Here is a 25,310-nt window from a genome sequence, read left to right as displayed (position 1 = left end):
TTGTGTTGTTTCAGTTGTCCTACAGCCTAGTGGAAACTGGTATAAACTAGATGTACCGCAGAGCGGTACAAAATATGACCGCCGCCCAGTCCAGCACATTTTTTCCACAAAAATAAGTCATGCTTGTCAAATTGTGTTAATTTCCTACTTTGTTCCTGCTTAGCTTCAGTAATTCAGCAAAGTCAGGGTATCTGCTGGTCTGTGTGCCTGTGTGTGTGCATGTGCATGCATGCGTACATATGTCTACTGTGTGTATATGTGTCATACGTATGATTACTGTGAAAGTATGTGTGTGTGTGAATATCTGTTTATGCACATGTGGCATATGGAATTGGTTAACATGACCCCTGGAGGCAAACATATGCAAAAAATTGGTCATCCTAGGCCCTACGGTTCTCAAGATATTCACAGAAAACTCTGTTGGTGCACTAAATGTACACATAAATTAATTAATTGTATGGCCCCCTATGAACGAAAGTGCACGAAACTTGGCAGGCATTCAGAGGGTGTCATAATGATCCTACACTTTCAATTTCGTGCAGTTTTGACCATGTCAGCCAGAGATATTGTGATTACAACACCTAATTTTTTGCTTTTTAATTTTTAACTAGGTGGCGCTATACATGAATTGAGTGGTAATGGGATGGGTTGACATGTCCCCTTAAGACCAACAGGGGGGCTACAGTCCAACAGGGGGGCTACAGATCAAAACAAAAAACGATGGTTCCATGCTATCCTTGTGGGGCTAAATGCCCACCAAGTTTCGTGCACCCCGGTCTTTCAGTGTCCCGGGAATCCTTGATGGAAAATTGGCCATGCGAAAAAGAAAAAAAGAAAAGAAAAAAAAATCTGACTTAACCTATATGACCGCCGCTTCGCTGCGCGGCGGTCATAATAATACATTTAAATGCATTTATATGGTCTTGACATATCACAGATTTCCCTTTTTTTTTATTTGATGAAATATCACACACCTGGTCCCTGGGACACTGTTGGATGTTCCTCAGTCACAATAACTGCAAATGTATGAAATAAATTAATGCAGCTATATGAAAACGTCTCTTCCATATTATGTTTGCATTTATAGTTCTCAGCAGACACTTGTCCAAAGGGACTTACAATGTCATTGATAAACATTATATTAAAATATTAAAGTAAAGTCCTATAGCCTAAATAAAATAAAACTAGATGTACCGCAGAGCGGTACAAAATATGACCGCCGCCCAGTCCAGCACATTTTTTCCACAAAAATAAATCACGCTGAAAGGCCTATATGATTCTAACTGCCTCACTAAATTGCATTATCCACACTCAATTCTCACTGGTATCTGCTAGACAACAAGTACCAAAACATGATTAGTTCATAGATTTCACATGTAAAATTCATTTTATACAACCCCACCCCCATCTTGCCTGTTCATAATTCTGAGAAATTCTTGAATTGTGTGGATGTGTGCGTGTACATGTTTATGTTTATGTGTGTGGGTGTGTGTGTGTGTGCGTGTGCGTGCTTGTGTGTTTCCCTGCGTATGTGTGTTTGTGCATGTGCATGCATGCGTACATATGTCTACTGTGTGAGTATGTGTCATACGTATGATTACTGTGAATGTATGTGTGTGCGTGTGTATCTGTTTATGCACATGTGTGCACATGGAATGGGTTAACATGACCCCTGGAGGCAAACATATGGAAAAAATTGGTCATCCTAGGCCCTACGGTTCTCAAAATATTCACAGAAAACTGTGTCTGCCCTACCCTCCTTTCGGGGGATCCAGTACAGCGGGGGGGGCTACAGATCAAAACAAAAAACGATGGTTCCATGCTAACCATATGGGGTTACATGCCCACCAAGTTTCGTCTACCCCGGTCTTTCAGTGTCCCGGGAATCCTTGACGGAAATTTGGAATGTGAAAAAGAAAAAAAAAAAAAAAAATCTGACTAAACCTATATGACCGCTGCTTCGCTGCGCGGCGGTCATAATAATATGAATAAAGTAAAAAAAGCAATACTATAATTTGACTATAGAATTTAATATAATAAATATAAATAATTAGAATTGAACAGAAAAAAAAGCAATATCCATAAACATATACAAACTGACTCTGTAAGAATTTATTCATACAAGATAAACAGATGAGTCTTTAAACGCTTTTTGAAAATACCAAAACTATTGCTAGAATTAAGAGCATTAGGTAAATCACTCTATCAATGAAGAATCACAGAAGAAAAGAATCTACTCTTTTCTGGACATGCTGTTGCATATTATGGCATTTATAAATCATTTTGTCAACAGTTCAATTAAAAACAATATCCCAGGAGTATACGTGTATACTTACCAAGAATAAATTGTAGAATAAACATCTCACAAGGTGTGAGAACCAAGCTTCTTGTCAGTAAACCAGCCATCACTCAGACTAAAGTTAGAACAGCTAGACCTGGCGCCTCTTGAGGTCTTGAGTTCTTTTTTTTTTTTTAACAGCATTTTGCTCTTTCGGCAGAAGTGTGGTATGTGTTTTGGTTTCCTTTTTGTAGCGTGATAATGATACTCATCATGTGGACAGTTAAGGTACAGTGCATGTTGTCAGAGAAAGCTAGGGCCTTGAGATGATTAAATCTCAAATTTTCAGAAAGAATTTGATTGTTTCCAATTTGAATCACAAACATTCACACGCACAGACACACACACTAGAGCCCGACCGATTTAACTATCGTATAGGCATTTATAACGGCCGATAAATATTTTTAAATTCAGTATAGGAAAACGGCATATTGATCCTTCATTTGCATTTGATCATTGTGTTTACCTAGCCCTAGCCTATTTCCTTTGTGGGAGCCTGATGTCATGTAGTGGAGGCCGCAAAACCTGAAGCAGCAAGATCGTTTATTTTATTGTCTATAGCTGAAGATGGAGAGGAACGTGAGAAGCTTGTATAGGCGAAAATTATCAGTTTTAAAAAGTTGCCTGATCAGTGATCACCACCACCACACGCATCACGCACTGTGCGTAGAGACAGAGGAGGGACCAATATTTAGCCAATAAATAGCAACAATTAGCCAATAAATAGTAGGCCTAGCTGGACTGCAAACGGTTTTTTACTGTTGTTAGAGAAAGTATACAATGTAAACATGCACCAACAGCATGCTACATAAAGATGATACTTTTCGGGTCCTCTCTATAAAGATCCAACTTAAACGTAGGCCCTATGCTACCAGTGTTGGGCAAGTTACTTCAAAAGCGTAATGCATTATTTATTACTTGTTACTGTCCTCTCAAAGTAATTTGTTACATTACAATATTACTGTCTTTGAATTGTAAGGCATTACACTACGTTTACATTACTTTCACCAAAATAACAGGAAATATGGATTTGGTGTTCTTAATAGATCTTCATGTGTTCAATGCAGCTCATTACATGGCAGGAGGTGATGTGGTATGGCATAATGACTGAGCTAGGCTTAAGGCTAACAAAAGAAAAATATAATGGTTGCAGTTATGGCTCATGGGACAATGTAGGCCCCAAATGCCAAAGGTCACTCACAACTTAATATAGTAAAATATAGCCATAGTGAAATTGTATGTTGACTTTAAATGGTTTTCATCATTGCTGGTTGCCTTTACTTCCACTTACAGTGGTGTAGACTTAATGCAAATAGTTTGAGAATAATGGCTACGATCTTTGTCTGTAAAAGCAACATTTTAGTTATTCTCACAGCTTGAAATGAGAAGTATAGCCTAACCATGTTAGATCTGTTGCATTAATGGCAGAGATAACTTAAATTCCCTTTCTACAGTCATCTAAACAAGGCAATCAAATTCCAGGACTAGCATAGATGACTTTTTTAATTCTTGGATAATCTTCTCTGGTGCCAATTGAGCATTTCTCAATTTTGGATTAAAAAGCAAAGTAACTTCAGTTACTGAGAATTCTCCATACTCCATTACAGCAAAAAGCAATGCATTACTGTAATTACATTAGTTTTTTAATGCATTACTCCCAACACTGTATGCTACTGCATTTAATTGAGAACGCGTCTGAGCACACGTGAGTGGGAGAGAAAACGAGTAGCAGCTTCCAGCTGGCTTGTCATTGTTGATGATAATTGATATCACATTTTTATTAAGTTAAGATTAAACTAAATGCGGCGGTGGTTGGGACAGACTTATGGGGGCGAGAAGAGGAATGGAGCAGGGGATAAGGATATCGACAGAGAAATAGATATAGATGCCAACAATGTTAATAAAGATCAAATGCATTCAGTGACACCAGGCGCGTCGTTAGACCTGGGCATTCGGGGCTATAGCCCCGGATTCTCTGGGGATAGCCCCGGATCTATGGGCCGTCAACAACAACAACAAAAACTCGAATCGTGAATGAAATAAATAGCCCCGTAGAAGAGACTTTTGTGTTTTGTGTCCATTGTGTGCATTAACAGCAGCGCAAGAAAATCTGACGTGATCTGGGCAGGTTTAGAATCATTTGTTGCAAAATGTTACAATTTCAAGTACCTTCTCTACGCTATTACGCATTGCTGTTTCGTGCTTCTACTAACTAGCCTTAGCGAAATAAGTGTACAGAAGGACAAATGGATATTAGAAGTTTCTTTAGAGAAAAAAAGGGCAGAGCAGGGACAAGAAGTGGAAACTCACAGTGTGTCATCATCTCCCGCAACCCAGGAGGACATTTCGATCAGCTCAGGTTCGTGAAACGCAGCCCTCAAAGACAACGTTGATCAATGCTGGTCTGATGTTACTAGCTAGCAGGCTACCACTGCACCTCACTAACTTGAAAGACACTTTGAATAACTAGAAAGAGACACTAACTTACGTTTGGTTCTGTAGAATGGAATCACATTCTTCACCACCAACAAAAAAATATTTTCCATGACAGTATAGTAGTTGAGCCAGTCTTTTTTACCACAGGTTAGCAGTGCAGACTTATTCATTCACTGACGTTGGTATGATTCCAAGAAACGGTCGAATGTGACCTTCAGCAGCGAGTTGAGCGGAGCAAGCGGCAAAAGTTGAGCAGAGTTGAATGAATGAGGAGCGAGACGGACTTTGGCTATAATTCCTAACATCAAGCTATTCCCCTTGCCAATCCAGTAATTGTGTCCAATATTATACTTTCAGTGATCATTTGAAATACATCGTGGTAATAAACAAGACTGCAGTTTCAATATATCGTGATTTACTATTGAATCATGGTCACATGTGCAGTAAATATGGTAAACCTGACCTCGTTTGAGGGTGCTTCCAAGCAATGCATGCTGGGCTTGATTTTGACAGAATGGAACTTTTTCTTTGGGCAAAAGTTCGTGATACACAACCCAAATGCATTGCTTTCAAGGCACCCATAGCCCATTAATTGAAGGTGATGACGTCCAAATGTTTATCCCGAGAGGAACGCTCACACCTGTGCACTTGACAGAGGTGCATGACGATGTTTATTCTACAGGCTATTTTAATGTCATATTTTGGGTGTTGTATGTGGTGCACTTTGGCAGAAGAGACGTTCTCCTTACACTAAACATCAAAATATTCGGAATGACGTGACGTGAGTCATTACGATTGGCCTTCCTTTTCATTCTCAAAGTAGGTTAAAATTTCATGTTCATCAGCCCGATTTTCAAAATCTCTCGGGGGAGAAACCCCCGAACCCCCGGATAAAAATAACTCTAACTTCTGGGCTATAGCCCCGAATGTTTTCAATAGCTAGCGACGCCCCTGAGTGACACTCATCTGTAGTAACTTTAGAAAGTTACAAGCCACATTGGCTGGTGATCAAAAAAGTTCATTTAGAACCCTGTCTACAACCATTACTGCAAAACATGTAGGCCTACTGCATACACTTTATTGAAGTTTGTGTGTGTCTGAGGTGATTTAATTGCATGATACATAGATACCCTAACTCCAGCGCGCAATACTTTCACATTGATGGTCGGTCAGAACAAGGTAGCGTGCCGGTCCGTGTAACGCTTTGCAGTGCATTGTTCCGCTTGCCCCACCTTCTGACACAAATCGAAAATTGAGTTGTCATTTCAATTTTTCATTTTTCTGGTGTACTCGGCAAGTGAAGAGTTAGATTTTTTTAAAATGTTTGTAGATTTGTAGTCATGCTTTTTGCTGTGGAAAATGCCTTTATAAGAAATAGGTAAATTATATGTTTTGAATTTTAAATTCGTACCTGGACTGGTCCATTACCAATGAAGGGGAGGCTTGGATGGAGGCTTGGATGGGGTGGGGCGGATGGCTAGAGCAGATCTCTCTCTGGTCATGAGGTGTGCAACTGCGCGGGTGGACCAAGATCGCAAGTGTGGTACGGGTCAGTCAGTCATGGACTATCAGCACTTTATTCAATTCAATGTACACCAAGGGGCCCAGCGTGTCACACTTACAGCCCGAGACATATCAAGGGACCGTCTGGAGGCGATCTTTAAAGTAAGCCTTTGAATAAATCTAGCGACATGATGTTTTTTTAATGTGTGAATGGAAGTGCTGGCAGCTAGTGATAGCATCTACAAGGGCTAGCCAGGGTGCTAACTAAACCCTAATATGTATTTAAAATGTATTTAACTGACCGTTTAATTAAAGGCGATCTACATGTTTAAATTGCTCCAGGGCCAGTATAACACAAAGAACGATATGTAGCTCTGGTCTACCCTATGGTAGGCTAGCTAGTGCAACATGCTTGTTCAAGGATAGCATATGAAGCCAGAGACTTTCCTCTCTGTAGGACCTACTGGCCAGTTATTAGGGCGTTGAAGGAGTAATGTCTGTTACAAGTCTGTTTTACACTTCAGAATGTTGCGAGTCCGCTACCAACCACAAGACCACAACTGTTATATTGCTTAAAAGTCGATTTTAAGCATAACAGTTGTGGTCCTGGGGTTGGCAGCGGATATCGATGTGGTTAGTTCAATACTCTATTAGCACGTAAACTAATCCAACATATTTCTTATGTCTCTCTAGGTGGAGCCAGATACCGTCTACCTCCAAGACGATATAACAAGGGAAACTTTTTTCCCCGATCACAATGGGCAATTTGATACCATGCTAATGAGGAACAAGGGGTCATTTTCTGTATTAGGAACAAGAAAAGAAACAGAATTGGCAGGTGTTACTTTGCCATCTACACCGATCCCTCCCGTTCCTCGCTCAAGGAGGGGCAGTCACAATCCTTTCGTACACCCATCAAACACCTTCCAAAACCCCCGGCACAGGGTGAACACTGTACGAAAGCAGATCTATGTTGCCGACATGGAAGATACAGGGAAGATTTCACCATACAGTATGTATTTGAAAATTCATATGTAATTTACAGTAGTCAATCTGGTTAATGTTCAGAGATAATTGAGGATAAGCATATCTGTCACAAAAATATAGATAGTTCTGTATAACGTGATGAACGTTGGTTCAGCTTGTGCAGGGGTATGCAAATGTAGGTGAATGACATGCTTTTGAGGGGAGTGGGTCATAAAGAAATTTAAATTGGGCATATACACTGCATATGTAGGACTAGTGATGTGGTGTAGGTTGCTTGGTGCCATGCCACCCACTCTAACCACCTGATACTGACAAGGAAACTGAAGAGCCACTTACACATCTAGTGTGAACTCTCTCTTTTATTATTTTATGCAGCTACCGTCCATGTCACCATCTGTGAGGGCCATGGTGTTCAGGTGGTGGGGGAGACGGTGAAGGAGTACCTTAATTCCGCTGATGATTTCACAATCTGCGACAGCAAAGGCCTTGCCATTGCTGACACAGCAGAAACCAGAGGTATGTCAGTTTAAATGTACACCACTATTCAACAGTTTCAGATATGTATTGTCTAACACACGACTATGAAATAAAAACAAAGCATTGATATTGCTGAATAATCATTTTAATGGAAATAATATACTGTATACTGTACTGTATACAGCATACTTCAAACAGTGCCTTTTATCAAAAAGCCACTTTCATAAGCATTTACAGGCTGATGGGAATTGGGCATTTTATGTGTCAGTTTTTCTTGGTGATGTGATGGTCCACCAAAGCTCATTTCCATAAAGTTAACTGAAGTTTAACTTTTTTTTATCGCTCAAGACGCCCAAGTTTCGTCGCCCACCACACTTGTTGCTTTTGTTCCCCGTGTTGCCCTTGTCCATACAAAGTGAATTACTTCCGTCGCCCTTGTTGCCTGTGTTGCTTGCAGTCTGAACGTACAGTTAGGCCATTTCAATGATACCAGGTCCAAACCCTCAGTAGAAAACAAAGTGAAGTACGAAGGGCTGGTATACCAGGCTAGATTACAGATGGTATTAGTCATGACAGATGGTATTAGTCATGGCATCAACCATAATATCGGAAAATTGGAGAATCTCTATGGAGTAGAAATAAGTCTTGATGAGGGCTGCCACACCAACTCTGTGCCTTACCCTGTGGACAGCACTTGAATGGGGAATAGAAAATGAATGAAACTGGCCTCACGTGCAGCCAAAAGAGTATGGCCTTAATATGCCAGCTAGATAGATGTTTAATGTTAGCTGTCTAACACATTGGCTGCCACATGAGGGTCTGGGGATCATTTGTCTATAGCTATATTTGGTGTATGCCCTATGCAGATTCACTATAACCTATTTTATGTGTGTTTTTGTTAAATAACAACTTTATCATGTATGTTTTATATTTTAGACCTAGAGTTTTGGAAAACAGCCAGCAGGAAACTCTATGCCATAAAGACCCAGGACCTAGCCAAAGCAAAGGCCACAAGATTGGGGAAAAACACCAAAAAGAATAGGTATTTTATTTACTTGCCATTTAGTTCTGATGTGACATTTCTGGTATTACTCAAGTCTTCTCCTTGTTTTGCAAGTCTTTACTGGCAGATTGATAAAGAAAGTGCAGATCTGAATTGTGTTCCGTCAGATAAAGCTAACCTATGAGGGTACTGGGGTTTGTTTGTTGTTTGTTTGGATTAATTTGTGTGCCTTGTGAGGTTAGGTTCAGCTGTTGGGCTACTGTTATGTATTACTTTGTATTAATTGTGCCCCTTTTCATTTTGATTACTTTAAGAATTTCACATTACAGGACAGTTGATTGATGCCAGTTGATGATCAATATTCAGTTTTTGCAACTTAGAATTTGTTTTGCTCAAACTCACACTAAAGCCAACACACACACACACACACACACACACACCACTGGCAGACACGTTAACATCCCTTAATCATCCCATTTCCACATAGTGATGGAATGAATTTGTACTTTTATTGCTTTTAACACAATGATTGTGCCATAACTTTCAGGATCGACCAAGAAGACAACGAAGTGTTGAATGGCCTTCTGGAAGTTGAACTAGAAATGAAAAACTCAGCTGCCAAATTGTCTGAACATCTTCAGGAGAAGACTAATGAGCTATCTGTATCTGTCACCCAGGTACATACAAACGCAGCACAAGTAGCACAGCAGTGTTCAGTTTTAAATGAGCTTAAGGCCAAAATGTCAGAGATGGTCCTTGCTCGAAATATTTCTGCCTGCCTGAGACAAACACTAGCATGTAAAATGTGCACAAGCATCCCTGCCACAGAAGTGGTTGTTACAGCATGCTGTGGTCAGGTTGCCGGCTGTGGCCCCTGCACGCAAACATATCTAAAGGAAAATGACAGCTGCCTCTTCTGCAAGGCCCCTGTGTTTGCAACCAAGCTGATCTTTCTCAAAGGCTTTAGTGAGGTCCTTGACCAATTTCAGTAATGAAACAATCTAAACAATCCCTCCGTAGTATGTAGTTGTGAGAAGTATGTTCCAGAAATCATCCACCCTTTGATTGTGGTTAGACAGTTCTATTTGATTGGTTCCTTATCTATGACTGTTATGCTAGTGCCTCTTGTGAAAACATGTCATTCTGACATGTGAGCTTGTTACAATGTGTCCACTTTGACAGCCCATACTGATGTCCTTTATTTGTTAGCTCTTTCTTTTAATACATTTGTAAATAAAAATGTGAATGTCAGAGGTAGCTGATATCATATTGGAGACACATTGTAAATATATGCCCAGGAACAGCCCTCTGTGTATGCTTTTTCCATTTTTTATTTTATTTTATTCTTTTTCTATTTCAAGGCACTACAAATGTACAGCTTCTTGATTATCAGCAATGATGGCAGTATTCTATCAGTGTGAAATAAACGTTTCAGTGTTTAATGTCAAACGTGTCATGAATGTGCTTCATGTTCCTGATGTCCAAATAACATGTCCACAGTAGTACATAATCCAAAACCAAACACATTGAAAAACAGGTCAAACGGACCACTAACACAATCAATGGGAGATCACAAAAATGCACGTCTAGAGACTAAAGTTCAAGTCTATTCGTAATGTTCATGTATGCCTGTAAGACCTCGCATAACATATCGACTTGACCTGTAAGGCAAGAGTAAAAGGTGTCTTCGTAGGTACATCTAGCCAGCAACATTCTCTCTCTGCATCCTAAGGGCAGGATGGCCAGCAAGAGGGTCCCGTCCGAAGGGCGCAGGATAAGTCAGACTTCCGCCGTTCTTAATATAGTCTGCTGCTACTTCGGCCGCAGGGGGAAGTAATTCAGCTGGGATCCGAGCGGTGTTAAGGTTGGCAGCGAACAGGGCATCGGGTATACCCTTGTGTGGAATTGTGTGCGCGTTCCAGGCTGCTGTAAAATTATGCAATCCAACCGCGCAGCATTTGGAAGCGATAGTGGAGACACAGTGTTTGACATAAGGGTCATCGATATCCAAGAACCCATTGTTTACCAGAGTGCACAGCGTTGATTTTAGCGGGTAGTTGATTCTTGAATTGATTTCGACCCACTTTCTCTCAGCAGCGTGATTTTGTTTAGATTGGCTTTGAATAAAGGGTGGCCTGTTGACGTTTGTTCGGTGGTCCCGGAGATTATCTTGTTGGTAAAGACATAAATAAAATTCTCTACCATGATCAACTCTGAGTTGGTCAAAAAGGCCGTGGTTAAGGCAGATTTCCCTGTAGACCTCGTCGTATATTGTGAGGTTGTTTTTGATTGGCATGACCGAAAACCCCATTATTTTACCGCTGAATCCATCCGAAGCAACGACCTCAGTCACCCCAAAATCCACAAGCTTCTCATTCTGGTCTGCGTGAAGTTTGTGTCCTGCATACTCTGCGTAGTACACATGGGGGTTAGTTTGGCGTGCAGTCCCCTCTCTTCGCATTTGAGTGTATGTAGGGGTCAACTGCGCTAGAGCACGCCTTACGACTCTTTCACCCAACCTGTATCCAGACGCTCTCAGCATCCCAGTCATCATTTTTCTTCCACAAACAGGCCCACAAACCGTTACTGCTGGTTGCACGAGCGAATCCACACCATGCTGTCCGAGCCACGCATAATCGTATTTATGGATATTCCTCCGTGCACAAAACTTAGAAATAGAGGAGATACTGGAACCCTTCTCCAGGCCATACTCATTCAGCAGAACCTCCCTGATTTGTTTGCACGAAAACCCACGCTGTTCCACTAATTTACGGATTAGAGCTTCATGCTCATCCAGAGCACTCCAGTCAGCCATACCAAAGCTCTTAACAGTCTCTGGCCATACTTGAGCTGCCACAGCAATTACTGCATTACTGTAGTAAACGAAGATAATGTAAGCTGTGCTGCACCCTATAGGTGCGGATATAAAATACTTAACTTTTTCAACACGTGACATTTACCTGTAGAAAGCAGTACTGTAGGATGTAAACATGGCAGACTTCACTTTTACTTCATGACAGTCAACTTTGAATTGGATATTTCTATTGCGTTTCTACTAATCCCACCCTAAGCACTAGGTAATGGCCGAAGTGCCCTTGAGCAAGGCACCTAACCTACAATGCTCCAGGTTGTCACCATACCCTAATAACTAAGTAATAACTAAGTCGCTTTGGGTTAAAAAGCATCAGCTAAGTGTAATGTAATGCAATATACTAAATTTACAAGATATGTGACAATATTTACCACAGACACATCTTACTTCTGAGAAACTTTAGTAGCCATTACAAAAAGGTACATACAGGTACTGTCCATACAGGGGGAAAAGAACATGGGATACCTGTACATTATGACTAAGAGAGAAGCTCTCAGACACATGGTTGAACAAAAAAAAGGTCTGTAGTAGCACAAACAAACCATACCAAAGGTCAATAGTAACACAAACATACCATTACTCAAATAAATTACATGACATCTCTGCTGAACAAGATTTAGCCATCACTAACAAGGTACACCGATTTGTGCACATTAACAACTGTGAGGAGTTCACTTCAGTAGTGCCAAAACATCACCCAAAAATCTCACAAATACCAGTTTACTGGCAAACATGGGCATCTGACACAGGATACAAGTGTCATTTTCATGTAGATATGTCTGCACGCATGGGGCACAGCCTGCCACCTGCCCACAGCATGCTGTGATGGCAAGCAAAGTAGTGGGTGTGTTTGTGCAGATTTTACATGCTACTGCCTGTCGGAGGCAAGTGTTAATAACACTAGATTGAGACAGCTCACACACCGTTTCCTTAACTTCACCTAATATTTCACATTGTTCCATGACCTGCAATAAACTAGCATTGATGCTACCAAGAGAAATGGATAGCTCCTCAAATTTTCCATCAACTTCTTCAAACACTCGGGCAGAGGACTTCTTTATTTCCAGTTCTACACCTTGCAGGCTCTCCAGCACTTCATTGTCTCCTGGATCGACCCTGAAAGAATTAAAAGCATTGCATAAAATCAAATGTATTAAATGCCTGTAATGATCTATAATGTGGTGTTTATGGTGACTGAACAGAATTAAAAAAAACAACAACTCTATAGTGCCAGTACAGGGATTAGTCTACCCTCATTCACACAGTAATACGCAAAGGGCTTAGCATTGCAGGTTACCTCTTCCGTTTGATGGTAGTGTCAAGCCTTCCAGACTTGGTTTTGGCCAGGTCTTCTGTTCGAATAGCATAGAATTTCCTGGTAGCCATTTTCCAAAACTCAAGGCCTAATATGGAAGACCGAAATTAATAACAATACAATCAAAGTTTTGTCACTTCTCCTAAAGAAACAATGCATTTTACTAAATAGTGTCACGTGTGAAATATAATTAACTTTGCATTGACATTGAAGGAATCTGAATAATATACTTGTAAATAACATTTTTTGATGTTAATACACTTCCCTATAATTGTTGTGTTCTTAGAACGCTGTTAGTATCAGACTCGAGTTTCCACGAGTGATTTGCTGACTTGTGTCTCTGTGCCTTAATTAGGTGTCAAGAGGTGTCTATCAATGTGCATTGGTTTCCTCCATTTGGTGTGTCTGAGGAACTCTCCCAGTCTTATGATTAACATACAGATGCTGTTTGGCACCCTCTGATCCTATTAGGAAGAAGATCTTTTGCCTTACAGTCCCCTCTACCATACAACTTACTATTGCATATTTATTCACGGCTGGTACCACATGGTGCGCCCACTTTTCTGTATAGGGCATTATATCCTTATATCCATTATATCCTTATTATATAGGGCATAATATCCTTTATTAGAAATGGATACTTGGAAGAATGGTGTGGGCAGACAGACATAGGAAGATGGGCATAGAAAGAAGCATGGATAGGCCTTGTATAGCTGGTTTGCTAGGCCTCTGCCTTCTGGAAGTGACGCTGGCTAGACTTTGCTTTGCTTTGCTTTGCTTTGCTTTGCTTTGCTGTGTGTGTGTGTGTGTCCATTGATCCATCAATGCAAAAAAAAAACCTTGTTCCTGATGTTCTAACCACCATTCTGACTGAGTATCCAAACTTACCAGTATATTGTCAACTCTGACCTACCTCTTGTCTCAGGTGTGTCTGGCAAGGCGACGCCTTTGTTATCACACATGGTGTAACTGTCGTCAGAATTGAGGAACGCTTGTACAGTCTGCCCCACCACCTGCACACCTTCTCCCTCAGAGATTGTTACATGGATGGTAGCTGAAAAATTGATTACATATCAACCATGCAAGATTTCAATAGCTATACAAACGTGGGACAAATCTGATCAACTGATCATGCTTGACGCAACACAGAACCATAGAGCCAAGTCAACATCAATGTAGTCTTCAGAAATAAACATTAGGGCTTGGTGTATATCTCAAAAGCCAGATTTTGAGATACGTATATCTCAAAATATAGATAGATAGATAATATGACATGCATCGACATACTGGGTAGAGTATGACATGGTGCTATAAAAATGGTGTATGCTTGTGCGTGTGAGTATGTATTGAAGTGTAATGTATTAGGGTGTGTGTGCTGAGGGGTTAACATGTGCAAAGTCAGTATGGTGTATGTTCAAGGTTTGGATGGCCTGAGGATAGAAACTCCTCCTTAGTCTTTCAGTCCTAGCCAAGTGGTTACTTAGGCATCTTCTAGACCTCAGTGGTTTAAACAGTCCAGGGAAATCAAATACTCACTGCATTCTGACACTTTCCCAAAATCGTCCACTTCTGAGACATATATTGGTCTTCGGACAGACTTGGCTCTTGGAGTTGGGTTTTGAGGTTTGGTTGGGTGCGTGACACTGCTCATCCATGGGCGACAGGGCTGTGTGGGCGTCGAACTAGAAGATGGTGTAGTAGATGAGGAACTTGCCAAAACATGTTCTTTAAATGTCCCCAACACAGCAAATGAGCCCCTATCTCTCATGCGAACTGTTCCAAAGTGCCCTCTCTGGTCCGGGAAAAAGGTCTCCCCTGTGATGTCATCCTCTAGGTACAAAGTGTCTGGCACCACCTTATCAGGGAGGGGGGAAGGAAAGGGGTTGATGAGACTACACTTACAAATGACATGTATGACAAAGTCATAATTTTCAGAATGCTAAATCCAAACACACCTATCCTGCAGAATAGGCTAATTATCTATACGTCACACAACTACGGGACTGTAGGTCATCAACAATCTGTACTTTACTGGAGTATTAAAACTTTTGGAAACTTATGACTTTCAGTTCACTGCATTTCAAGACCACTCCACTACATTTAAAATGATCATGAAGTACTTGTTACATTGACAACAAGTGGTGGAAGCACTCTACCCCTAACTGACAAATAACGGATGCTTACAATTGGTGGATGTCAAGGCCCATTAAGTCAGATGAGATTGTAAGGTCTTTTTTGCAGGCCTTGCTGCTTTAACTCCAGTGTGAAGACTGTTCAATGATAATGAAATGTCTAAGCATTTAAGTTTTCTTACATTTTAGAATTGACGCCAGTAGTGGTGACCGAACACTTACGTGCAGTGAATACTACTGAACACTTAAACCTGATGGAGTTCACGACCCATCCTCCCCCGACACACACACACACACACACACACACACACACACACACACACACAGTTAGGCCTACACTTGTGCACAGTTAGCCTAAACACCATTTGTGTGCTTGCTAAATGCACGTGTACTTAGCGAATTAGCATGCCATCGACACCTTAACGTTGACACAAGAAACCTACTGACTCGGGATTGCAACCTTTTAAATTACCTGAAATATCGCAACGAGTCGGTCCTGTGAGATGTCTCGAGCTGACATTGTTAGGCGTTTAACGCCTTGATGAAGGCTGAATTGTTGCTCCCCATCCATGTCCATCCATCTAAGAGACTGATAGCAAAGTACCAGTTCTGTTGGTAGTTTGAAATCAAATCGCCACCTTACGTAATACGCACCCTCAGCTTGCGTACACGACGTACACCATCCCCTCCCCGCACCCCCACATCGACGATGGTCCAGTCCAATCACGACATTAAAATGAAAAATTACAATAATGACTGAGGTTTATGTGTTTTTAATAAAGCAATTTTTCATTGTAAAAAGTCTGCCAAAAAAATCTAAACACAACAATTAATCCAATTTCCCACTTGCCGAGTACACCAGAGAAATGAAAAATTGAAATAACAACTCAATTTTCGCTTTGTGTCAGAAGGTGGAGCAAGCGGAACAATGCACTGCAAAGCGTTACACGGACCCGTGCCGTAACTTCACAACGTAAATTCATTTGAGTGTTCAGTAGAAGCGTGAAAGGAAGGCATAAAATGGTATCTGCATCACCGGCTTCTACCACAATTTCCCCTTGGCTTTTTGAAGTTACGGCACAAACATCATCTTATTTACCCCAAAAAACAACCGAATTGAAACTTGATGTTTGTGTACAATTTTGTTTATTGTCCTAAAAATTACAATAACTAATTTTTGCCAAAAATCGAAGTTACAACCTTTTGCCTTAGGGGGCTTCACATTGTTCATGGCATGTGTTGCTCTCGCCGCTAGGATGCTCTTGGTTGAGGTAATGTCCCAAAGATTTGTGTTGTGGTTACCGCCGGCTCAGCGCAAAAGACCCATGATTTACAGCGCGTCACGGTCAAAGTTCAACATGGTTCAACTTTGACCGCGACGCGCGCAAGAGCGGCTAAACGCAGACCAGTTCTTGCGCGTGCAAGCCATTGACAATAATGGGTTTCATAGCGCAGCGCTGCCACTTGCGCGTACAATGTGAAGCCCCCTTTAGTGCGGCAGTTTGGCTTTGGCACATATACATACACAAAACCCCCTCAATTATTACAAATAAAACTAAGCTAAATTATTATGGTGTAAGGAGACAAATCATAGCAAATAGGGTGACCTTTTGACCTTGTGTGTAATAAATATCAGTTAAATAAATACCTTTACAGCAGTCAATTACTATATATTATATTATATATTACACATATTAACAGAAGAGAGGGGTTAATTAACAACGTACATGATGGAGCGACCCACTTTCGAGGAAATGCTTTCAACCAACTAAGGAAGATTTTTTACTCAAACCCGCCCACATTGCAAAGTCAGACAAGTTGACACAGCCCTCTTTCGAGGAAATGTTATGATGAAAAAGCGGAAAAAAACAGCGGCGCAGGGATTCCAGATTTATTCAAAAATTAAGACAAATCGAGGATCAAGAAGGATGCTAAAAATGTATTTTCTTATTTGGCTGCTTAAACATGCCTACGCGTTTCGGCCAAACTGGCCTTCAACAGAGCCACTCAAAAACGGCTGCCACTCTTTCAAAGCAGGTCAATCAAGTAGGTCACATGACAGAGATCACTTGATTGATAGATCACATGACAAGACATGTTAAAAGTGAAAAGAAAAAAAGTATATAATTGAAATCAATATACACCATGTTATGAAGCATAACCGTTTAGCAAAATACACAAACATTTTCATATCAGAATTTTTCTTTTTTATCATCTCATCATTTAGAACAAGACTTTTATATAACTATGTGAATATGAAAAACATTTGCCACAAACTGGCTTCTGTGATATCATCTACAGCTAACATTGTGCTGGTGATGGTGGTTAGAAGAGAGGATAGGGGTGTATTGGGTCGAGGAAGGTTGTCCATACAAAAGAAACGTGAAATATCCCTGTTTAGGCAATTGCAGACTGTCTACTTCAGACTACCTTTCAACACGGTCCCACAAGTATCAACCAATAACGAAACATTTATTTGTTGCAAAAACAACATGTGTAGGAGTGTAAGCAACTTCTCACCCACTATAGACAGTATGCCAATGGAATTTAAATATATAAATCTTAGTTTTTGTTACCCTGTAGACCATAACACTGAAAGCATTCTTGTGTATTAGACGTCATCGGATTCCTCAGTCGGTTCTTCCTGGAGTGCCTGTGCTTCCCTGGCGGCGGGCACGTTGTTTGACGAGTCCTGTTTGTTTTTAGTCAGCAGAAAAGGCAAGTAGGTCTCCATGTAAAGGCTTTTGAACTTGGTGCTGCTCAGGCAGTAGACTATGGGGTCCAGCAGGAGCTCCAGGTACTCCAGACACTTAAGGCCATCGTAGACCTGCAGCGCGACGTCCTTGGCCTCCGGGGAGAACTCGGACCCTCGGCTGACCACCAGGAGCACCATGCGCGAGATGGTGCAGGGCAGGAAGCAGAGTGAGAAGACCAGTATGACGGACGCGACTAGGAACGACGCCCGCCGCAGCATGGTCTGGTCGCCCACCGTGTTCTGGCGGAGCCGCGTGGTGATGCCCACCGTGCACAGGACGAGGATGACGAACGGCACGAGGTTCTCCGTGAAGAACACGATCTCGCGGAAGACGTCCACAACATTGTCCTCGTCGCTGCACAGGCTCTTACTCAGCGGACGCAGCATCATGGGGATGGTCAGCGGCAGCAGGACCAGCCAGATGAGCCCGGCGATGAGCGGCGAGTGCTTGTGGATCTCCCGCGTGCAGTTGCGACCAGCATGGACCACTTTCAAGTAGCGGTACGCTGAGACAACGGTGAGGAAGACGATGCTGGCACCTCGGTTGAGGAAGAGGATGAAGAGCAAGGCACGGAAGACCACCTCGTTCTCGCTGCGCCTCTTGCCCTGCTGGAAGTTGTAGGCGCGCACAGGTAGGCAGAAGAGGAGCAAGATGTCCGCCAGCACCAGGTTAAAGAGGAAGATGTTGCTGGCGTTGGTCTTCCAGAACTTGAGCTTGAAGATGAAGAGATAGATGACCGACGCGTTGAGGGGGAGAGCTAAGATGAACTCCCCAAACAACACCGTGGAGTAGAACACATAGAGGGGCTTGTTCTGGGCCGTGCAGTTGTCCTCCAGATGGTCCACCTCCATTACGAAGAAATAAATCCAGTTCAGGAAAAACACAGCAAATGATCACCTCCTCATGGAAAGTGACAGCAAAATGATCACCTCATGTAGTCGATATCCTCAAACAGAGACCCTGGAGAATAGGAATGCATTTGGTCAGTGAGAAAAGTCTCAAGTTTCCCAAGCGTAGGGTGGGTGTTGTCACTAAACACTGACTTGTTCAGACTTGTGACAGACCGCAATAACCAATGAGAAAGAATCTGAAGTTGTGTGTGAAGTTAATATGGTGGTGCAGGACACTGGCAGCTTCACAGCCAATGAGACCAAAATGTCTGTTTTCACCTCACACCAGTACGCGCTCACATACAAATGAGTGACCCAAACACACACACACATCTTCAGACATGCTCTCGTGATTGGACATTTGAGGTCTTACATGATGGAGCGACCCACTTTCGAAGAAATGCTTTCAACCAACAATTGGAAGATTTTTTACTCAAACCCGCCCACATTTCAAAGTCAGACAAGTTGACACAGCCCTCTTTCAAGGAAATGTTTTCAACCAACTTAGGAATATTTTTTACTCAAACATGCCCACATTGCAAAGTCAGACAAGTTGACACAGCCCTCTTTCGAGGAAATGATATGATGAAAAAGTGGAAAAAACAGTTCTGTTTGGAGTGCTACAGGGTGTAACTCCTTTATGGTGCTCTTCGGCACAGGGATTCCAGATTTATTAAAAAATTAAGACAAAGACAAATCCGAGGCACTCAAGAAGGATGCATATAAAAATGTATTTTCTTATTTAGCTGCTTAAACATGCCTACGCGTTTCGGCCAAACTGGCCTTCAACAGAGCCACTCAAAAATGGCTGCCACTCTTTCAAAGCAGGTCAATCAAGTAGGTCACATTACAAACAGAGATCACTTGATTGATAGGTCACATGACAATACATGTTAAAAGTGAAAAGAAAAAAAGAAATATATAATTGAAATCAATATACAACATGTTATGTTAACCGTTTAGCAAAATACACAAGCATTTTCATATCAGCATTTTCCTTTTTTATCATTTCATCATTTAGAGAGCACAAGAGCAGCAGTATATTCTGAGGACGCTTTTCTGTATCACATGTAGATAACCTCACAAACAAAGACATACACACATACCTGGAATACTACATTCACAGTGGCCAAGTATCTTAGAGGAAAGGGGAGAAATACAGTTCTTTTTAATTATCTGTTTAATGTGCTTCACTACTATATTGTGTCATAAAGTACTGGGGGGAGATAGTCCTTGAGGGGAGAAGTCTGGGGGGAGATAGTCCTTGATCTGCTGAAGAACCAGTCTCTCAAAGCACTTCATGATTACAGGCGTGAGGGCCACAGGACGATAATCATTTAGGCTGGTGATGGGAGACTTCTTCGGCACTGGGATGATTGTGGCTGATTTCAGGCAGGCCGGGATGACTGCCTGGGCCAGGGAGAGGTTGAAGATTCTGGTGAAGATGAGGGCGAGCTGGTGGGCACACGCTCTGAGCACCTTGCCAGGTACTCCGTCTGGGCTGGCAGCCTTCTTGGGGTTCACTGCCAGGCTTGCCCAAGCTGATAACTTCATGTGGGACTTGTACAGTGAGTGGATGTAACAACACAATGTCAGCACAAGCTAACAAGACCTTGAATTTCCCCTGGGGATCAATAAGGTATCTATCTATCTATCTATCTATCTAACAAGCTAACACTTGCAGCTGCTGCCACATCATCCCTCTCACTACTAGATCTAATTGCTTAGATAGCCTACGTAAGCCACTGCATAGCTGCCAACTCTCACGCATTGGCCGTGAGACACACGCATTTGATTAGTTTCACACACTCACACGCCACACCCACGATTTCTCACGCTGAAGTGTCAACCCGGTCGGTCAGATGCCTGAAAAATGAGTTTAGCCTATAGATCTACCTGTTGAGCCACGGTTATGCTTTCAGAGACGGTGAGAGGGTTCAAGAGCACCCCCTGTCTGTGGAATTTTCTAAATTTTCTCTCATTTGCGATGCTACTTCAAAAGCCATCCCAGGCGCATTCCCCCGGCTTCAGGTAGGCCTATGCTTTGAGTATTTTTCACGCAAACGTGGTAGGTCAAATACCTGGCAGATGAGGTTCAACTAAACTAAACCTATACATGATATCACACATCATGTGAACGAGCGGAATCTAAGCTTTCCAATGATATTAGTTGCTGTGATAAATGGTTCGCGAGAAAATGATCATTGAACCGACGTGCAATTTAGGCTAATCATATTTGCATTTTGCACACAGTGCACACCCATTACTCTCGGTTGTAATATCTCACTAACCCTTCACACAACATGTGGCAAACCTAATATCACAATAAACAGCAAACCGTACCGAATACGAGGATATAAAGCATGCCTCTGTTTTTGAAATTGTAACACATTTCTACATAGCCTCATTGGGGCGAAATTATAATGTATTCTAATGTAAACTATTTGTCAGTAGGCCTACATACATTTTTGTAAATTGCTCAGTAGATTATCCCACTATCATGGTTCTTATATTGTCAGGTTCCAGCCAATCCCACTTACACAGATAAATGAATATATTTATATTGCCATGCTTTCCAGTGACATTAATGCAAAAATATAAAGAAAATCAAATAAGGAGACACAAATATTGATATAAAGCCTGACATAAGCCATATGCAAACATTCACATCATGCAGATATGGGTACATCCTGAAAAAGGAATAGCCTGTAGGCTATGGCCATTACAATGACCAATATATTATCTTAAATGAATAGCTGAAAAACACAGGTGACCACTTCTGCATAATTTCATGGAGTGCTGAACATTTCTGAACTGTGAAATGGACCATATGTTTTTGTGGTTGTGAACTTATTGCAATATCACCATCAACTATTCCACCTGTGTATGCATGGTTATAATTCTGAAGTGCAAAATAGCTTAGGCTACAGCACAAATATTTCCATAAAAATAAGCAAGTCTGACCTCTGAATTTATTTTTAAAAGTGCACCAGATTGATGCATTTAAAAGTTAAAATATACAAACATTTCTTAAATTCTTACAAAACACCCACCCACTTTTTAAAATTGTTAGTTTGGACCCCCCCACTATTGCCGTGCGAAATACCAGTGCTGTTTGTACGCCAAATAAATAATAACCTATAGGTTTATGTAAAACTCCCCATTAACAGCATCACGTCACTAACCACAGCTAGACTGCACAATGGTAGGCCTTCAAAAGCATGACATTTTCGCTTTAGTTTGATATTTAATTTACTTTATCCGCTTTCATGCGTTCATTGAACGTCCGCAGTGCTGTAATGGAAACCTTATTGCGTAGCCAAGTAGCCTATATATTCAGTTATTTTTAAATTATGCATGATTTACTTTTTATTAATTTCGTAGGCTGGCTTTATTTTGTTATATAGAAGTATCTAAATAACCTGGTAAAATGTACCAGAATTCAGGAAATTGCATTTTCTGGGGGAGGACACCCCCCCCCCCCCCCCCCTGAAATGTCCCACCCACTTTCAGAATGCCTCCATCGCCCATGGTCCTAGCATTAGGCTAGATCCCTTTGATACCAATGTTAATTTAACTCTGGGACCCTGGTCCCTACACCTGAGAACCAATGTACTTTTTTTTTACTGTACGGTATAATGCTGAACGAGCCAAACAAAAATTTCCGCAGCAAAATTTTGGTTGGCCCCACCAAATCTCACTCCAAGGTTTTTTGAAAAGTTGGCAGCCCTGCACTGGTCTGTGATGACCACCATGCTGTTAACACAACACCCCCAACACGTACCCTGCTTTTTCACACACAAATAAATGGAATGGTAAGTCATAGTTACCCCAGACACTAATGCTTGTTTTAGATCTATAAAGGATTTATCACAATTGTCAGTTTGTCAGTCATGTTTTTACATTTGCATATGCATGCTTGGAGAGGCTGTGCCCTCTCTGTATAATTTAAAATCCAAGCACAGCAGTAGCCAACCATTCATAGGAAGCGCAACATATGCTGCTTTGTCTTGGGTCTGGGACAAGCAGTTTTTGCTGAGATAAGATGCATCTAGGGCCCAACAGCCAGGAGTGAGTATATGACCCAAATACTTAACTCTCTCCTGACAGAGTTGCAACTTTTGTTTGGAGATTTTCAGTTCCACACTCGCCAGGAATGTTAATATTGCCACAGTGTCAATTTGGCACACCTCTCGACGGACTTGCTAGTAAAACATAATCGACATAGGTGATAATAATGCTTCATGACAGCAGAATGAATTTTGAGAGGTAAGATACCAGAGCTTTGTTTGAAACAGACGCTGACAAAACTAACAATATGGATCTGCTCTAATTGTAAATTATATTAATACACACACATGCACACACACACATCCACACACACAGACACACACACAGGCACACACACGCACACACACACAGGCACACACATAGGCTACAAGCATACACCAAAGTTGCAAGAGTAGGGGATGGAGTAGGAGATGGAGAGAATTTGACAAGCGTCATTTATTTACAGAGAGGATGTACAGGACTCAGCGGCGGTCGTATTTTGTACCGCTATGTGGTATATCTAGTTTTAGTCAACATCACCACCTTCGCCACTAGATGGTAGCATTCCATTGATCCGAAATTCACAAAGGCAATCAGCTGAACAGAGAGAAATGAGAGGAGCAGAGAAATGAACAAGACATCAAATCATTTATTTAAAAAATGCTATTAATCAAATTATGCTAATATGGTGCTTTCAACAAAGCAGATGAGCATAAGTGATACAAATACATGCAGCTTATACAGTGACATTCAAAGCTGATGGTCATTGTCAATAACAGTATAGCGCACATTTTAGTAAAATGAAAGCAGCATGTAGTCAAATAAGAACACCACTTAAATTGAGCACACTTTAAGACAGCAAGCGCAAATTATCTTGATATACACAAAACAGGACAGGCTCCCACAGAAAAACTTCTCCATCACTAAAAATTCATAAAAGTATGCCAAATCATGTGGGAAATGTGCTTACACATTATGATATATCAAGCAAAAGCAAAAGTTAAAAGTGTGTTTTTACATAGATCTCCATTTCTCGAGGTCACCAGTACTGACGGTACAAAAAAAAAAAAAACTAAAACAATTTTAAACAAAATGAAATATCACACACCTGGACCCTGGGACACTGTTGGATGTCCCCCAGTCACAATAACTGCAAGTTTACAAAACAACAAAACAAATGAATGCAGCTAGCCTAAGCAATACTTGTCATATTATGTCTGTTTATAGATCTTAACAGGGTTTTTTGTCCAAAGCAATTTACAATGATATCAATACACTTTACATCTAAATGAAAAATTAGCAGTCATATTGCCTAAATGTAAAAAACGTAATAGAATTAACAGCAGAATAAAAATAACCATAAACATCTAACTGTTTGGAGAAGTGATTAGTTAGCTACAAGGTAAACAGATTAGTCGTTAGACGCTTTTTGAATACCAAAACTATTGCCACTGTAGAATGAAGATTATTAGGTAAATCATTCCATCAAGGCAAAGTTTTGACTGTGACATTTTAGTGTTGATGCAAGGCCTAATTTAATTTAATTCTGGCTAGAAAGCCCATGAAGAGAGTTAACCGAGGAGTTACATGTATGTCCTTTGGCTGATTAAATATCAGACTTGACAGTGCATATGCATTTATTCATAATTTTATCAATAGTCATTCAAAATAATAGTATGTTTGGTAACACTTTATTTTATGGGGTTCCTTGTCCCACTGTATCTATAATGAAGTACAGTTTAACAACCAATGCTCAAGTCATATCACACATGTTGTCCATACATAATCTATTTTTGTGTACCTAGATCATTAGCACACATGTAAAAAGTACCCTTTGAGACCACTTTGGCAAAGTATTGTAACAAGCACAATTATTAGTATTATACCTGTACTAATGATCTGTAGGTATACAAAAATACATTATATTTGGACAACAGTATGTGATATATGAGATATTGTTAGGTTGTTACACTGTACCCTACTTTGTTATGTAGATACATTGGAACAAGGACCTCGTAAACTAAAGTCTTACCGTATGATTATAGTGTTTACTTACCAAGACTAAGTAGTAGAATAAACATCTCACATGAAAACAAGCCTCAGTGCTCATTCAGATAAAACTAAGAACAGACAGGCCTTAAATGGCATGAGTTCCTGCCTCTTCAGTTTTCTGTTTTTACCAGCATTTTGCTCTTGTGGCTGCTTCTGCTCATGTCTCCCTGAGATAAAGTGTGGTATGTGTTCTGGTTTTAGAGATGCATCCTTTGCTATATGTTTGTACTCACTGATCTTTTTCGAAATAATTTGAATGTTTGAATTTGAATTGTAATGTTTCAGCATCTGACAGCATTTTAAGAGTCTGTCCATCTTTTTCTGTACCACTTGTTCAACTGTGCTTTGCAAATGTATCCTAATCACTTGGAAAATGGGTTTTACGTTTTACAGATGAACTGTGTGTGTGTGTGTGTGTGTGTGTCTGTGTGTCTGTCTGTCTGTCTGCATGCATATGTGATGATTCCTGCTATATTTTAGTTTTCATATTGCCATACCC

General features: G+C 40.9%; 3 protein-coding genes across 3 annotated transcripts; 1 reads left to right on the top strand and 2 right to left on the bottom strand.

Annotated features, from left to right (window-relative positions):
• Positions 1-7,069: 7,069 nt before the first annotated feature.
• LOC121694711 lies at positions 7,070-10,045 on the top strand. Its single transcript, XM_042075000.1, has 4 exons — positions 7,070-7,289; positions 7,640-7,780; positions 8,678-8,783; positions 9,292-10,045. Exons 1-4 carry the CDS (start codon positions 7,259-7,261, stop codon positions 9,734-9,736), a joined length of 723 nt encoding a protein of 240 aa, XP_041930934.1. The 5' UTR covers positions 7,070-7,258; the 3' UTR covers positions 9,737-10,045.
• Positions 10,046-11,999: 1,954 nt separating this feature from the next.
• On the bottom strand, positions 12,000-15,718 carry LOC121694709. The gene is made up of 5 exons (XM_042074997.1): positions 15,536-15,718; positions 14,468-14,786; positions 13,845-13,985; positions 12,914-13,019; positions 12,000-12,732 (listed from the first exon to the last, which is right to left on the bottom strand). Exons 1-5 carry the CDS (start codon positions 15,638-15,640, stop codon positions 12,288-12,290), a joined length of 1,116 nt encoding a protein of 371 aa, XP_041930931.1. The 5' UTR covers positions 15,641-15,718; the 3' UTR covers positions 12,000-12,287.
• Positions 15,719-16,940: 1,222 nt separating this feature from the next.
• LOC121694710 (12-(S)-hydroxy-5,8,10,14-eicosatetraenoic acid receptor-like) lies at positions 16,941-19,076 on the bottom strand. Its single transcript, XM_042074998.1, has one exon. It carries the CDS (start codon positions 18,668-18,670, stop codon positions 17,675-17,677), a length of 996 nt encoding a protein of 331 aa, XP_041930932.1. The 5' UTR covers positions 18,671-19,076; the 3' UTR covers positions 16,941-17,674.
• Between the last annotated feature and the right edge of the window lie 6,234 nt (positions 19,077-25,310).

This window comes from Alosa sapidissima, chromosome 20, assembly GCF_018492685.1.
Source record: "Alosa sapidissima isolate fAloSap1 chromosome 20, fAloSap1.pri, whole genome shotgun sequence".
Lineage (NCBI taxonomy): Eukaryota > Metazoa > Chordata > Actinopteri > Clupeiformes > Clupeidae > Alosa > Alosa sapidissima.
This window is presented reverse-complemented; position numbering and strand designations above follow the sequence as displayed.

What these genes read in the sequence shown, in the direction of transcription:
- LOC121694711 (XM_042075000.1), top strand. Translation starts at nt 7,259, where the DNA reads ATGGAAGATACAGGGAAGATTTCACCATACA. An exon ending in AGGGAAGATTTCACCATACA is followed by an intron (nt 7,290 to 7,639) that starts GTATGTATTTGA and finishes TATTTTATGCAG; the next exon opens with CTACCGTCCATGTCACCATC. An exon ending in AAAAACACCAAAAAGAATAG is followed by an intron (nt 8,784 to 9,291) that starts GTATTTTATTTA and finishes CATAACTTTCAG; the next exon opens with GATCGACCAAGAAGACAACG.
- LOC121694709 (XM_042074997.1), bottom strand. Translation starts at nt 15,640, where the DNA reads ATGGACATGGATGGGGAGCAACAATTCAGCCTTCATCAAGGCGTTAAA. An exon ending in GACTCGTTGCGATATTTCAG is followed by an intron (nt 14,787 to 15,535) that starts GTAATTTAAAAG and finishes CTCCCTGATAAG; the next exon opens with GTGGTGCCAGACACTTTGTA. An exon ending in AGACACACCTGAGACAAGAG is followed by an intron (nt 13,020 to 13,844) that starts GTAGGTCAGAGT and finishes CTTCCATATTAG; the next exon opens with GCCTTGAGTTTTGGAAAATG.
- LOC121694710 (XM_042074998.1), bottom strand. Translation starts at nt 18,670, where the DNA reads ATGGAGGTGGACCATCTGGAGGACAACTGCACGGCCCAGAACAAGCCC.